The sequence below is a fragment of the Stegastes partitus genome, unplaced genomic scaffold, assembly GCF_000690725.1.
Source record: "Stegastes partitus isolate 25-593 unplaced genomic scaffold, Stegastes_partitus-1.0.2 Scaffold199, whole genome shotgun sequence".
In the NCBI taxonomy this organism is placed as follows: Eukaryota; Metazoa; Chordata; class Actinopteri; family Pomacentridae; genus Stegastes; species Stegastes partitus.
The window spans coordinates 403498-419096 of record NW_007577930.1 but is presented as its reverse complement, the minus strand read 5'-3'; the positions used below and the strand labels follow the sequence as shown (position 1 = coordinate 419096).

The 15599-nt window shown below is 41.0% G+C and overlaps 1 protein-coding gene across 3 annotated transcripts; it reads right to left on the bottom strand.

Moving 5' to 3' along the window:
• Positions 1–755: 755 nt before the first annotated feature.
• zbtb44 (zinc finger and BTB domain containing 44) lies at positions 756–14530 on the bottom strand. Of its 3 annotated transcripts, none has more exons than XM_008280563.1 (6): positions 14233–14469; positions 8837–9940; positions 8193–8277; positions 7565–7716; positions 5234–5534; positions 756–2234 (listed from the first exon to the last, which is right to left on the bottom strand). In XM_008280563.1, exons 2-6 carry the CDS (start codon positions 9900–9902, stop codon positions 1829–1831), a joined length of 2010 nt encoding a protein of 669 aa, XP_008278785.1. In that variant the 5' UTR covers positions 9903–9940; positions 14233–14469; the 3' UTR covers positions 756–1828. The 3 variants fall into 3 exon arrangements, with proteins under 3 accessions (XP_008278785.1, XP_008278786.1, XP_008278783.1); XM_008280564.1 differs by lacking the exon at positions 14233–14469 and adding an exon at positions 14470–14530 and having other exon boundaries at positions 2130–2234; positions 5451–5534; positions 8837–9928; XM_008280561.1 differs by having other exon boundaries at positions 2130–2234; positions 5451–5534.
• Between the last annotated feature and the right edge of the window lie 1069 nt (positions 14531–15599).

Sequence of the window (15599 nt, the reverse complement as noted above, 5' to 3'; positions counted from 1 at the left end):
TATCCTATAAACAGTCGTCTGTTTACATCCCTTCCTGCTGCCCAGGCTGCACATACACAGTAGATGTAGCCTCATCGAACACTTTAATAGAAAGACCGGTGCAATCTCATGTAATCCAACACAACAGCTCTGCCATACATTCTACTTTTTAAAAAGTATGTACTTTTTTAGTTTTTGTGTACCCTGTGAGAACGTTCTTCCTTCCTGTTTATTACAGAGGCTGTAGCAGGTAGTGGAGGTTTACTATAATGAAGAGGGTCCTGATTATTTCCCCCCGTGATCCACGCTAAAAAGCAGAATTTATGGCAGAGCTGTTGTCGTGAGTGAAACTACATCGCACACGAGTTCCTCATAAAATGCTCAGCGAGTGTAAATGGTGGTCAGGGAAACTTTGACAATGTAGTTTTTCCGACAACTTAGGCAAAGGAAAAAAAAAAAAATAACTGAATGCTGGTTAAATTCCCACGAGGCTAAAAGTTTATAAAAGACAATCATGTTGTACCTAAGTGAAACATCACTCCAACAGTCATGCAATATCCAAAAACATCAACAGTGTACCTGTTGGCAACTTTGAAAGCCAGGTGAGAAATCAATATCTGTAACACGGACTAACTCCACAGTTAAATTAACTGCCATTTGTCAAGCAGGCTGACCTTCAGCTGGGATGAAATGCTACATTACCATCTTAGAGACGATTTTGGAATGTAACACTGCAGTTGATAGACAACCTTGCAACTCCAATGTTTTTTTTTTCTTCCATTTTTGTGTTAAACATCAATTTCTGCCTTGTTTTGTATTTTATTTGATTGAATTTTAAAAACAAAAGACAGATCAGTGCTGATCAAACTTGATCCAAAGTTTAGTTTGGAGACACAAAGGCTGATTTAACAGCAGTGTTCATTAAAAATAAAAAATAGTTCAGAAAAGTTCTATACTGCACAAATGTCTTTAGGGAATACTTTGTCAATATAGTTCAAGTTTTAAACATTTAAAATGAAATGTACTGTGTTCATATTGATCAAAGAAATGCACATACACACACCTGACATGTCATATTTCACAACACCCAACATACACAGCATTCAAATAGTAAAACTACAGTACAAGCTATTGCAGTATAGATAATATTGACATTTAACAGTTTGCCTATAGCGACGGCACTGAAGGAATAACACAGTCTCTGCCCATACAAACTAGCATTACCACTACAAATGAAATACAAGGATTTTTTTCTTTAGCTCAGTTTGCAAACACTTGATTTGTCACTGTTGGCAAAGTCAAGACCTTTTCTTCCTCTACACGTTACTGTGTTAAAATGGGAACTCTCAGGCACTTTCCAAAAGTAGAGCAAGGCTTGGATTTAACAGACCTCAAATTGGCTAAGACAGAAATGACTTTAGCTAGTGCTGCATTCACGTCATATGGGAAAAAACAACCTTACTATTTCAAATGACTCTTAAAAAATACTGTTTCCCGGCATTTCCACATGGTAGAAATGCTTTTAATACACTGATCTTCTTACGTGCTGAAATCTCATATTATCAGTAAAGTTAAGGAAATCATATCAGGAAAACAAAAGACAATTATCATTTGCTGGATTTGGTTTGGTGTAGAACATACACTCAAATAAGTGCATCTGCGTTGCATGTAGAAAAGCGCCATCAAGCCGACTGAAGTCTTCAGAAAACTTCAAACTCGGCGTCTTGATGACTTCACATGACGACGTGTCCGTTCAAGTCGTCCCTTTCAGCCGTCAAATCATCTCAACTGATATTCCCATATGACATGACTGCAAAATAAGACATGATGGGCAAGTAGAAGACTTGAATCACTCTATGGTAATGGAAGCCACCTCCTTGGCCTGAGCATGCTGCTGCTGCTCTTCTTCAAACACCTCTGGGGAACTGCCTCCGACACTGTTGTCCATCTTGGTCTCCTCTGTCATGGCTGCCGTCTCGTCGGCGTCCATCTTGAGGGAGGCTGGGGCTTCCAGGGGATCCAGGGGCTCGGGTGAAAGGAAGCCGGAGGAACTCTCACAATTCTGGGTGGAGGAAGAGACCTGGGAGATGACAGGCATCTGGACTGAGGAGGAGGACGAGGCGGCAGTGGTGGTGGAGGTGGAGGTGCTGCCCGGGTAGACCGGGTGATGTTGAGACTCCTCCAGCTCATACTGGACTCCCAGCGCCTCCTCCTCCTCCTGCACCTGGCTCAGGTAGTCGGGCACGAGGAAATCACTGCAAGGACCAAGAGAACTTGTTGAGTTCACCATCTTTTCATTTGCTACAGTAACACAAACTTTAGATGTAATTTTTGCAACTATACAAAGTCTGAGGATGAGGAGAGAAAAACACATTTATACGCTACATCTTCACTAAGGTTTTGGTCAGTATACACTCAGTGTGGATGGCCTCTAATCAGTACAAAGTAATCTGTGTTGTTCACTGTGATCTGGGAACCACTTACAAGGTGGTGTCTTCCCTGTTATCGAGCCTGTCAAGTTAGCGCTATACCTCAAAAGCATAATGTAGAACTGAACTGACACAGAAACATTGTCCATTTATAAAAAACATTTCTATGAAGGATTTACTGTAGCGTCAAATCTGACATGTTTAACTGGTCAGAGGTTTGCGCTGAAGCTCAAATGATTGATCTACTAATTGATCAATAGCTGATTAACAACAGAAAAAACCTGCAAGTTGTTTAATTTATCATTTAGATCATTTTAAAGCAAGAAGATTCACAACTGTCTTTTCCAGCATCTCAAATTTTGCTTTCTTTGTCTCATGTTTTGGAAGTGGAACTCCATCAGTATGAACTGGTATTTCCCTAAATAATTTTGACCAATTATAAGCTGCATTATACCCACTTAAAGGTTGGTGAGAGGGAAGATAAAAAGCTTCAGAAGTTGTCATTTAGCTGTCACAGTATATGTAAATTATCCATCTATCCCTTCATCCATCCATCCGACAGATCACAGGCACTTAGCCTTACTAAACAACATAAAATGTCTAGTGGCTGTATTGTGTTCTGGTCTACACAAACTACTGATGTAGCTGCAGCTGCTACCTCTGCAACATCTTGGATTTCGTCCTGTATCACTGCTCAGCTCTGGTGCATAAAGCGCATCCAGCAGCTGCTGGTCTACTCTAACTCATGTCTGACATTGCTCATTTTGTTTCTGCTGTAAAACTTTCTAGTAGCTTTGCTGAAAACACCTCAATGTCACAAGAAGTCTAGTACACTACAGAAGTCCAGAGAGGATGAAGATACATTTTTATGTTTTCTTCAAAATGCACTCTGTGATTTTAACATCATAAACTTTCCTTTTAATGTGCTAAGTGATGCATGTCCACTCTCACCATCCATACATACGATGCACCTCTGACACACTCCAGTGGTTGTAGCTTAATCAGTATAAAAAAAACAACAGAATTCATTTAAAAATCTAAGGTGAGGGTTTGTAGCTGTGTTTGAACATGTGGATTTGAGATGAAGTGTTTAGTGCCAATACAAATGCTCAAAATAATGGGTAAACAATTTAAAGGACTATACAGAGTAGTCTAAGTCAAGACGAGGCTTGGCTCGGCTTTCATCACGTGATAGTATCCAAAGAAGTAAATTTGAATTTCTACAACAGAGACCCATTAAAATGTGCAAGCACACAGTGTGAGCACGGCCGTGAACTGGATTTAACAGACTCCACAGTCCCACAGCTTTACATGTACAGACTATCAACCCGTAGGGATCAGAGCTCAGAATCCAGAGTAAATAGTTAAGGTCAAGTGTAACTCGTCTGTGGCACAGACAACAGCTGAATCTGACAAACCAGTCTGGAAATCAGCAACTTAGAAAAAAAAGTACAGTGTTGTTAACATGTCTTTTTATGTGAAGACTGAGGATGGGAGTTAAGAGTCTGAGTGAACTGCCAGAGAATTTTCCACACTGTTATGATCTCAGAAGTAGACCTTCTACTATAAAACGTTTGAGGAGTCAATGGACCATTTGAGTCCTGCCGACCTGTGAGGGCTTGACTTGATTAAGAAGTGGAAAAGTCTGGGAAATAAAAACACACTTGGACTTTAAAAAGACACTGTGTTCTGACTTTCATGCGGCTTTATGGGCTGAGCTGCTGATAAAAACAAACAACCCACTCTACTTGGTTAAGGAAAAGTCATTCATATAGAAACACATAGACATGACAAAATGATCAAAGTAGTATTTTGCAGGTAATGTTTGACCACTTAGACTTGGTAATGATTTTAAGGTACAGCTGTGTCTTTCATAATCAGAATCACAATTTTGGCAGTTGGTGAATGTATCAACAAGAACTAACCAGCCTAATTTTGTAAACTAGACAACCCACTTCATCCTCACATCTTCAGGAAGTTTGTCTGTTGAATGTTAAAGAAGTAGTTTGACATTTTGGGAGATACACTGAGTTGTTTTCTTCTGAGACATAAATGGGAAGACCAATGTCACTCATGTACATATTAAGAAGCTACACCCAGCAATTGCTTTGCCAAAAGTAACCAAATCCACCTGGAAGCACTTCTACATGTCATTAATTAACACGTCATTTGTTATTTATTTGCTCTGTAACTGTTGTCAGTAAGCTGTTATTCACAGCTTTATGGGTTGTTATGTTCCTGAAGGTTTTTTGGGGGGCTCAGGCCAGTTGCAAAGCAACCACCAGATGATCCAGGACTGTATCCAGGCAAGAAATAGTCCTCAACAGAACCTCCTGTAAACTGACAGCTAATTGTACAGAATAATCAAACCACAAACATTTTCATTAGGGAGCTTTGGAGGTGTCTGGAGGTGGATTTTGTTACCTTTGGTCAGAGTCACGGTTGCTATTTCCCAAAACTTTCATTCTCTCTGTTAAGCTAAGTGTAATAGCTGCTGGCAGTAGCTTCAGATTTAGACATGAGAGTGATATTGTTTTTCTTATCCAGCTGTTACAAGAAATTTAAAAAGCCCACTTCCCCAAATGTCAAACAATTGTTTTAAACAAGTGAAATTAAGATTTCAAAATAAAAACAGTCAAATACTTCAGGTACATTTGATTTGAGCATTCAAATCTATTGCAATCATCTCAAAAAACAATTCTACACAACCAAAGCCTCGACAAGGATCCAATGAAATTCAGGTATTAGAATCTAAACTGAAGTTATTTTCTGATCCAGGTGAGATCTGAGTAAATGATGGGGGTCGGCGCCCCCAAACTCCTCACCTGCTCTGGAAGTAGTTTGCTAGTTCGGATGCCTCATGGTTCAGACTCCTCAGGTGTACAATTAAATTGCCAGAGTTGGTGAACATGGCGCCGCACGTTTTGCACTCATAAATCCGCGGCTTGCGGATTATGTGTCGGGAGACCCTCATGTGGTGCTTATATTCACCGAAGGACGTGAATGTGGCGCTACAAATCTGGCACCGGAAACAGCGTTTACCTTCGTGCTTCAGCCGATGCATCTTTAGGGAGTAGGCCCGTGTGAACTTTTTCCCACAGCGGTCACACTGGAAAGGTTTAATGCCTGGAGGAAGAAGACAAAACCATTGCTTGCTGATCTAAACATTCGCATCACCCAAGTGTGTGTAACCATGTGTGGGTGAGGTGAGGTGGAGGGTTAATGAAATCACAAAGTCTGCCAACTGCTTTCTTTATCAATGTATTCCAATATGCCTTGAATAAAAACGCCTCACTACTCATCCCTATGGTCCACACAAGCTGCAGCGAAGCACAACGACCAACTATCATTTCACCTTTCATTTAGACTTCCTTTAGCAACTGTGCTCTGTAGACTTCTTAAGAATTCCAGGTCATGTGGAATTCACTTTGCACGCAGATTTACTTTTTCATGAGCAAAGACGAAGAACAAAATGCGTGGGCCGTCAGTTTGCTTAGTAATTAACTTAAAATGTATGTGGTAGAAATTTTAATTATTGTTATTTCAATGTTAGTCTTTCATTTTATCTCTAAAATGATACTTGTTAACTAGACAAATAGCCGTCTCTTCTATAACCTACCCACTAAAATCAACTCAACGGCAGATTCATTAAAAGTAAATATATGCTGCAGGCTTTTCATAGCATCAGCTAATCACAGCCACATGATGTGACTCACACCAACCGAGCAGGTTTTGATTTTGGACCCTTTCTGCTCCACGACACCATCTACGCTACAAATGCTGTTTATGGCACTGTTGTACAATTTCACTATGTTTGTTGCAAGTAAACGTGTCACATTAACTCCATTAGTGTAGTATTATGTGTCCAGACCATCAGCAATGGAATTTGTACAATCTCTCCGTGGTTTAAAAACAAGGGAGGACAGAACACTCTAAAACATGAGACAAACTGCCTATAAATTCCTTTTTACCACACTGATATATTTCTATCTTTAGTTGTTTAAAAACACTGAGTCACAGTGGATGGAATTTGGGTCTTTTTACAATAGCAAACAAAAAAACCCACAGCGATTCTTTTTTTTTTTTTTTAACAGAATTGACCTAAATAAATACAAAAACCTATAAAACCTTATTGTAATGCACCTCAAAGTGAATTTACACAAAGTATGTTTCCAGGTGCTGCAGAGAACTACTCTAAGTTGTATAATGTCTTGCTTATAAACCCTCATCACTGACGCATAGTTGTTGGTATTACGCTACTTTCTAGTCCACTTGGAGGAATCTGTTCCATACATGCACAGAACCCACAGAGGGTTCTCTGCGGACCCTAGCAGACTATGGGGTACTTGTCGATGTGAAAACACTGGCTTAAAGTCTTTAGTGTCTCCAGAAGAAGCTGTATGAATGCTGATAAATGTTCTCAAGTGATGTCACAGGAGTAAGTGTTGATTGGTGCCGAAGAATACAAGCTTATAAAAAACTAAGGGTGTGGAATTAGAAAGAAGTGTCCTCTGTAGGTGTCTCTTTATCCGTGCTTGAGGCCAAAAGCCGCTTCTAGCACAGCACACCTCAGTCTCAATCTGAACTGTCAGGAGTGTGTGTATTTTGGATAGAATAAAGGAAGATGTATCTCTAGTTCTGATGCACTGATTTAGATCCTTTCTTTTAAAAACTGTTCATCGTGATTCAAATGATGTTACAGTAGCTCAATGTTAAGTAGCTGAGTACTGCTCTAAACATCAATGCTTGACACTAATTAAATGGATGAACAATTTGACATTTGAGTCTCAAAGTCTCAAAAGAGCTTTATTATATCAGCTGTGGCTCAATGCGACTCAGTGCTATTACAGTGTCCTAAAGTCTCTACTGCCGTTTTAAACCTTAGCACTACTATACTACCAAACAACATACAGACCATATAAGTTAATAACATACATATATATTGGTACCACCATTATACTAGTACTATTAAAGTACTGTATTGTAAATTAGAACTATGGCACTTCATACTAGTAGGAGCATGAATAGCAGCTTGTGCTTTTTTCTGTAGTACTACCCCAGTACCAGCTGATGTGATACAGTACTACAATAGTACTCCCTCTAATGGCAATACTATGGCACACAGTACATTTCATTTTCCTCATAATTTTACCTACCGGAGTGTATGAGCATGTGCTGTTTCAGGTTTTGAATGCGTGTAAATCTGACTCCACATGTTGGACACTGAAAGGGCCGGTCAGGGCCATTGGTGCCGGGCCGAGCTGACGGGCTGATATAGAGGTGGTACGGATACTGAATACCTTCCAGCCTGAAATGCACAGAGAGGACAGATCAAAGTGATAATTAAGCCTGTATGTGCTTACATGGACCAATACATCAATCACTGTATGAAGGCTAATACGTATACACTGACATGCCAGTAAAGGAACTCCTCTAGTGTCTCCTAATAACTCCTCCAGAATTACATCAAGCATAAAAATGTTGTGGAACAACTGACACTGTGATTAGTGATGATAGTGATGTGCGTCAGGTTGGCTGGCATTTATCGATTTCCCGTAAGAGGTCATGTTGGCTTTCAGATAAAAATTTATCACCCATGTTTGTGGCTTGAGGCTTTAACAGTATACAACCAGCATTCTTTATATTACAGTCCATCATTTCAACCTGACATCTAAATTTACTATCTAAACAGGTGTGGCTCAGACGCCCAGTCATGTTATTCATGTCTATATGTCCTCAGTTGCGTATGACTCGTTCAGTGCAAGTTCTAACAAATTGTGATACCTCTCATCATCTTCTGCATGTCCTCCAGCGTTAGAGGTGCTCTGCATTGACGGCAAACCCTCTGACACTCCCTCATCCATCGAGCCTGGAAAGACGAAAGTAAAAAAAAAAAAAAAAAATACTGTGTATAAAGCCTAAAGTATGTCATCTTGGACAGAGACATGCTCATATACTATAGTTCTTTGAAGGCTAATCCCCCATTTAAGGATTGATGATGCTGGATAACAATGCACTGTGCTATTCAACAGTTTAGGAAAAACTGACGAATGTTTCCATTTTCTTTTTATTTATGGCAGGGCAGAAAAGCTTTTCAAAAAGCATTTGGGCCACTGGACAATAAAACTTTCCACTGAGACCAATACAAATAAAAATCCTGTGGGTGGGTAGACAGCTCTGAGGACAGGGTGAGGCAGGTTTGATTGCACATTTTACAAAGCAACACTGTGTTAACTGGGTCAGGACACAGTCTCTATTATAAAGGTAATATACCCGGTAACGCTGGCACTATGATGTGTAATTTCACAGGATTTTTTTTTTTTTAACAAATAGATCAATGTAAGGGGTAAAGTAACTATAAGCCATCATCAAACATACAGAAGTACTTTTAAAGGCTGTTGAGCAGACAGTAAGGAAAATAGCCCCACCTATAGAGGAGGACTGTGGACTGATAAGCAGCTCCTCCTGGACCTGCTCACTCCCTGGCACTGTCTGTTGGTCACTCAGCGAGCTCTGAGAGGCACTGACCGGCTGTGATGACGCCTCCTGGACCTCCTCATCACTGAGACGCTCCACCTTCACCCTTACATCTTCCTCCTCTGCTGCCACGGGCGACGACACCACCTTGGAGCTCTCGCATGTGAGGAAGTCACTAAGGCGACGACCGACCACTACCTCTGAGGTCCCTGGGGTGCCCTGCTCTAAACAACGAGGGCTCTCTGGGAGCTTTGATTTGTCCGAGTGGAACCTCCGGTCGATACCGAATGGGAATGTCCATGGAAAGGCCAGGGAGGACTCAACAGGCTGGGCTGTGCTATCTGAGAACGAGGGGGATGGGTTGGGGATCTGAGGGGAGGTGGTGACCATCTGTGTAGTGCATTTGAGCGGGCTCTCTGGTGATGCCATTGTTACAAAGCTTTTGCGTTTCCGTCGTGATTCGCGGCATATGGGAACATTCCTCTCCATCACGCTGCAGTCAGAAGACACAGGTGACACGCTGCCGTCCAACGGCGTCAGGGCACAGTTTGATGAGGCGCTCTCTGGTGCTGATTCATGCGGTTTGTCTGCTGCCATGTTGTTGTTGTTGTTGTTGTTACCGGGGCCCCACAGAATACTCGACTTCATGAACTCTGAACACGTGCTAGCCACAGCAAACATCTGCATGTAACTTGCAGCTGCCAGGACATCAATGATATTCTCTGTGCTGATGGACAGGGTGGACGTGTAGGCATATTCCAACAGAGGAGCGAAACCGCTAACTGTCACGTGATGAAGGTCCAACACAAACTTGTCCTCCTCCTCCGGCCGTCCCACCAGTTTGGAGCGGAAGAATTCACTGCAACAGGCCAGGACAACTTTGTGGGCCAGGAAGAGCTTGTCTTGCACCCGGATGGTGACGTCACATAAGTGACCCTCGTTGCGCAAAGCATTGAGCTTCTCAAGCATCTCCTGGCTGTGGGAGGTTGAGCTGTGGGTGAAGGTTTTGACCCCCATGTTGGAGTCCCTTTCAGACCGCGAACAGGAAATGTGTCCTGCGGAGAGATGGGAAGAAACAAAAACAAAACGCTTCAGTTCACAAAAGCTAAAATATATAAAGGGTATCTCAGGAGTCAAAGATCCACCTCCAGTAGGAAAATAAAAAGGTGAGATCATTGTTGATAAAAGTGTTTTTGCTAGGCTTTGTTATTCTTCTGTGTGAAGCACATTACATCATTTTTTGTTTGTGTAAGAACGTCAGTATCCATTGATTACCTCACTAAACTTAATCCAGACCCAGCATTCAAAGAATCAGGTGTGAAATCACAGATGTCACAGTAGACTCTCACTGAACCGCTCTATTAAAAATTTAACAAAACGAGCTGTCTAACATCACTCTGCAAAACACCAGCTCCAGAGTAAAGACAGGATTAAAGTGCACTGTTGAAGGCAGTGGGTGTAGGTAGAGAGAAATACGAAGGTGCTCTCCGAGGGAAAGGCAAGGTAAGGAGGGGCTGAAAGCGGGGTAGGGAGCACGGAGGACAAAATGCCAAGTTATGTAACAACAATCAAAGCAGATGCGCAGCGATGCGAGCCAGACCCATGTGGAGGCCAGTGCACTACAGGACGCTCAGCAGCTGTCTGCGAGACATGTGGATTCTCTGAGGCATGAGATTTTCCATCAAACAAAAGCTCAAGTGAAGGGGCTCTCGCAGGGAGAGCACGCTCCCCTTCACACACACGGACCAAAGGAAAATACTCTTGGGCTATGTTGGCCCAGTAAAGGCAAAGTGAATTATAGACCTGGGCTGCGGTGGTGCAACAGGAGAGTGCCTAGTCTGAACCAGCAAAAAGGCCTAATAGAAAAGCGCTTTAATTCCACCATGGGGTTTTCACATGGCTATAATATCTCCTGTCAGAAAATTATTTAGCTACTTGATCTCTATTAAGTTTTTCCTGGAAAAATGGAATGTTTTTTAGTATGTATGAACTTAAGGGAACGGTGTTGTATACAAATTAAAAGCAATACACAGCCTGGCATCGTTTTCAAAGCGGATACATCTAGTTACAAAAATCATTAGGAAACTGTAGAAACAAAGAATTTTTTCTTTATCTTTTCCTTCATGTTTGAGTCTCATAACTTGTTGTTTAATACCTTGGTCTTGTGCATAAAGGTCCACTATGTAGGATTTAGGGAAATCTAATAGCAGAAATGGAATATAGCCTCCATATTATGCGTTCAAATGCGCATTACTTCCTCTTACTACAAATCATTGTGTTAGCTCAGAATGAGCCCCTCCTAAATAAACAGAAAGTGGGTCCTTCTCAATGGAGCTCACCATGTTTCTACAGTAACCCAGAATGGATAAATCAAACACTGACTCTAGAGAGGGCTTCCCTTGTAGGTCTTCCTACATGCTTGGACAGGAAAGTGGATTCAGTTGGTGGCAATCTGCAACCTCACCCCTAGATAGCACTAAATCCTACACGCAACTCCTTTAAGTCAAAGAGAATTATAAATGTAGTGCAGTGGTTCAGCAGTGTGTACCTGATCAACGAGCTTTGCTGTGAAGTTTCAACAGCAGAACTAAAAGACAGGAAGTCCTGCAAAGACTATTTCGATGATAAATTCTTAAAGAAAAATATATGAACTTTTCCCGGTTACACCTTCTAAAATGTAATCATGGTAGATTGTTCTCGTATCATGCTGACTGTGTTTGAACCCTTTTGATTTGTTTTGTGTTCTTCATGTGGGCAAACTAAATAATGTATTTAGAGATATCAATGAGCTAAAAAGATTGTATAAACGTATACATACATTCATCAATAATGGCAATAGAAGCATCATTCAATGAAAAATCAGTCAGTGCCTCCAATCTGAGTCCCTCAGAATCAGTAGATTTTTTGTTTAGTATATTTGATAAAGCCATGCCAAGTTTTATTTTCATACTATGGATATTGCCGTCCCTTAAAGTACATTGGGGTGGATTGAAAACCTTGCACTTTTTAATTTGCGTCATTTTTCGCAGCATTTCTGAAGCCTTATAACTTCATGAATCTAGGAGATAACACAGCTGAAATTTCAAAGCTGAAAAACACATTTGAGTTTTGTTAAAGACTGCAACCAGATCAATTTTACATCCACTCCAGGTGTCACAATCTACGGTCAAATCTTGTTTTTGTTCAGCATGATTGTTTAATTAACCAACTTTGGGGATCAGAATCATAGGATATTATATTATACTTTCAATGGCAACACTGCACCAGTTTAATGTCTATGACATACAGCAGAGTCATAGAAAGAAACATTGGTACACTGGACGTGTTGTCTGTTTTCTGATCATTTTAAAGAAAAAGTGCATTTTGGGTAAATTTTCGAGGGTCCTATCACCATGTGGGATAGGTGGTTGGTCAAAGCAAGTTATAGAAATGAAAGGTCCCTTTTTTTGCCAACATTTAAGTTATTGTTCTTATCTTCTAGCGATGTTTTAATCTATGTCAATAAAAGTTTCCAATATAGGAATATTTTTTAACACCTGTGAATGTAGCCAATGGCTGGGAAATGCAGAACAAACACTGATGTTCACCATATAATAATTTAAACAGATCGCATTGATCAAACAAGTTTAGAGTCTTTCAAATTCTGCTCCAACAGCATGAAGTCGTCCTGTTTATTGCCATATTGTTGGTCTGACTTACAGGATGGAGGATGTAGGATATAAGTCTGCTATTGGCCGCTCATTTCAGATGGCTTTCTCCTTCCCTTCCACTGTCTGTGTGTTGCCATTTTCTTTACTACACGAAACAACAGCAACAAACTCTACGCAACAGCCTACCACACGAAAAAAATGTCAAGTTTTGCTGAAGGTTTGGATTGAGCATTTCAATGGCAGGTCTTCTCGCCGGAGCTTTTTTTTTTGAGGGGGGGGGGGGTTTGCCTTACAGCAGAATGATACTGAAGTGCAGCCATACCTGTTCTACAGTATCGGCTGGCAAAGTGAAACTATGACATTCAAACAATCGTGATGATGTGTAATATTGGTATCAAATATTAGTCTTTTCCACAGGGACAGGAAAATGTTCATGTGGGAACTATCATGGTTTTAATTCCCCTCGTAGATCTTCTATGTTACATCTTGCGAGTGTCAAAATATGCCAATAAAAGAAACTTACAATCATGGCTCGAAGATGAGCCTCAATCAAAATGTAGGTAAAAAATGAGATCTTTCCTATGCTGTAACCTGCTTTATTAACTAGTTATGAGAACTCAGAAATACTGGCAATCATTTCAGCCACCCCTATGTACTTCAATGAACTGTAGCTCGGAAAATATTTGTAGTATAAACAGTAATATTTTACATAGCTTTATTAAATAGAGTGATGTTTGTCAAAATACAAAAATAAACCTGCTGATTCTGAGGGGTTCAGGTGGTTTTAAGTTATAGTTAATTTCACATGGAAAGACCCAAAAGACTCAGCAACATAAACAACAACAACATCAACAACAAAAATCAAATCCACAAAAGCCCCTATGATGGCGACAGGGCAGCAGGTAGCTCCACTGTTTACATCACGCAACAACAGGCGAGCAGCAGCGATGTAGAGACAGCTGACAGCAGAGAGCAGAGAGGCGGGACGTGTCTGAGGCATGGGGCTCAGAGTCTGCTGGACGAGATGCTGAGCAAACGTGTTTACAACAACAATCACAGTTTAGCCAGCACTGGCTAACAGTGTTAAGCTGACAAGTCAAGTCCGCCAGGATATGAAAAGTAGGTCCGATTATAACAGTCAAAATAAAAGACAGCTGAAGACTGCAACGCTTTTGGGATTTCATATGAAACGAAATAAGTCATTGTGCTATAATTGCTGCTGTCATTCAATTGAGTGTGTGTGTGTGTGTGTGTGTGTGTGTGTGTGTGATCATAACTTGTGAAACATACAAAAAAACTACATGAACGGTCATCAGACTGTCTGAACATCCTCAGCCAATAAACTCCTACTATTCTCTTCTATGTGTGTACTATATTACAGCCATTTCTCTTCACATATATTTATATTCTTACACAACTTTCCAATAGCCTGTAAGAAAAGTACAGCAATCAATGCACCTCAATTATTGTGAAGCAGCCACAGCTCCGTCGTGGCCGTGGATAACCCTGTCTGACTTGACGCAGCTGCTGCACGTAAGCTAACCACCGTTAGCCACCGAGCTAGCGCTAGTTGACACAGCACGGCGCTCTTAGCAGGCTCGTTAGCCTTTATTTATGCTAACCCAACAAAGGAGCCGGATAACAGCGCACGCAACCGGGTTATCGCTATCCAGACATACTGTACGGAGGGGGTTTACCTTGCGAGATGAGGCCTGTGATAACGGCCGGGCCTCGGGATGCAAACAGCTCAGCTGACAAAAAGCAGTCGGAGACAGCGGTGCGCCCTGCCGCTCCGCTCCGCTCTCTCACATTCCCCGCTCCTCTCAGGCGGTTGTCAGCCTGCCAGCCGCCGAAAGACACTGTTTAATTAACGCTCACATGAATTCACATCACAACGGGCTGGTGTTAAAAGTTGCCGAGGCGCTGTTTTCATTCCTTTGTGCTCCCCGCTGTCCTTTCTGCGCTGTGTTTGTACCCCCACAATGCAACGCGCATCTCTCACTGTACAGTACTGTAAGAAACAGGAAGTGTCACGTTCAGCGACATGAAGCGCTCAGATGCTGATCAGGAATCCCTGCGGTTTTCACCAACTCATGCACTTTGCGTGGCCTCTGTAGACCCGTTCATCTAATCAGAACATGCGCAAATCTGGTGTCCTTGTCAGTTTAGACAGAGGTGTTGCTCCACTGTCTCAGATTTAGAGTTTACTCACTTATTATTTAGAACCTAAAACTTAACTTCTTAAAAAAAAATATTGACAAAACTTTTCTAATTTCACACTCAAAAAATGTCTTAACTGGACAGCCATTTTAATTTAGCCTCATCTCCAGAAATATAATCCCTAAAAAAAAAAAAACATGAATTCAGTGTGGACACAGACAAAATAGTTTCCAGCACACACAAATGATTGATGACAGCTCAGCAGAGGCCACATTTTCCATTGTTAGCTCTTAAAAATGTGAAAAAAGTACACAATTTTTACATAAGGGTGGTATCCCGTCCCCAAAAACTTCTTGTGCATGTGTGTATATATGAATATATCCACATTTCTTGTTAAAATACAGTCTTTGGTCTACATTTTACTAACTTTTTAGGCCTCAACCATCAGTATGGTTTGGTGTGTGTGGTAAGTATGGCATGTCAAAGTTCCAGTGCTCTGCTGTTTTGACAAAATGGTGATGTAAACTAATTCGTAGGAAAAATTGATGGACACAGGGGTCTATATATTCAAAAGTATATAATTAGGTTATACTATGAAGTTACCAGTTGCTTTTATGTTGCCTTCATGTTGAAATATAAGATCATATGAATAAGATCATACTAAATGTTCAGATACATATGCTTGAATGAACACTGGACACAGAAACTGATGAAAAAATTAACACACATCACTCTAAAGCTTGTTTTTTTATTGAACATGTCATGGCAAGTACTGTATCAGCAAGACTGGTGAAACTGGATGTCAATTCTGGACCAAAAGCAACATAAAAACAATACAGTCGTTCTTTAATCAAGTCACATTTAATTTATTTGCAGAAAGTAAATTCACAAAAGCCATCTGACT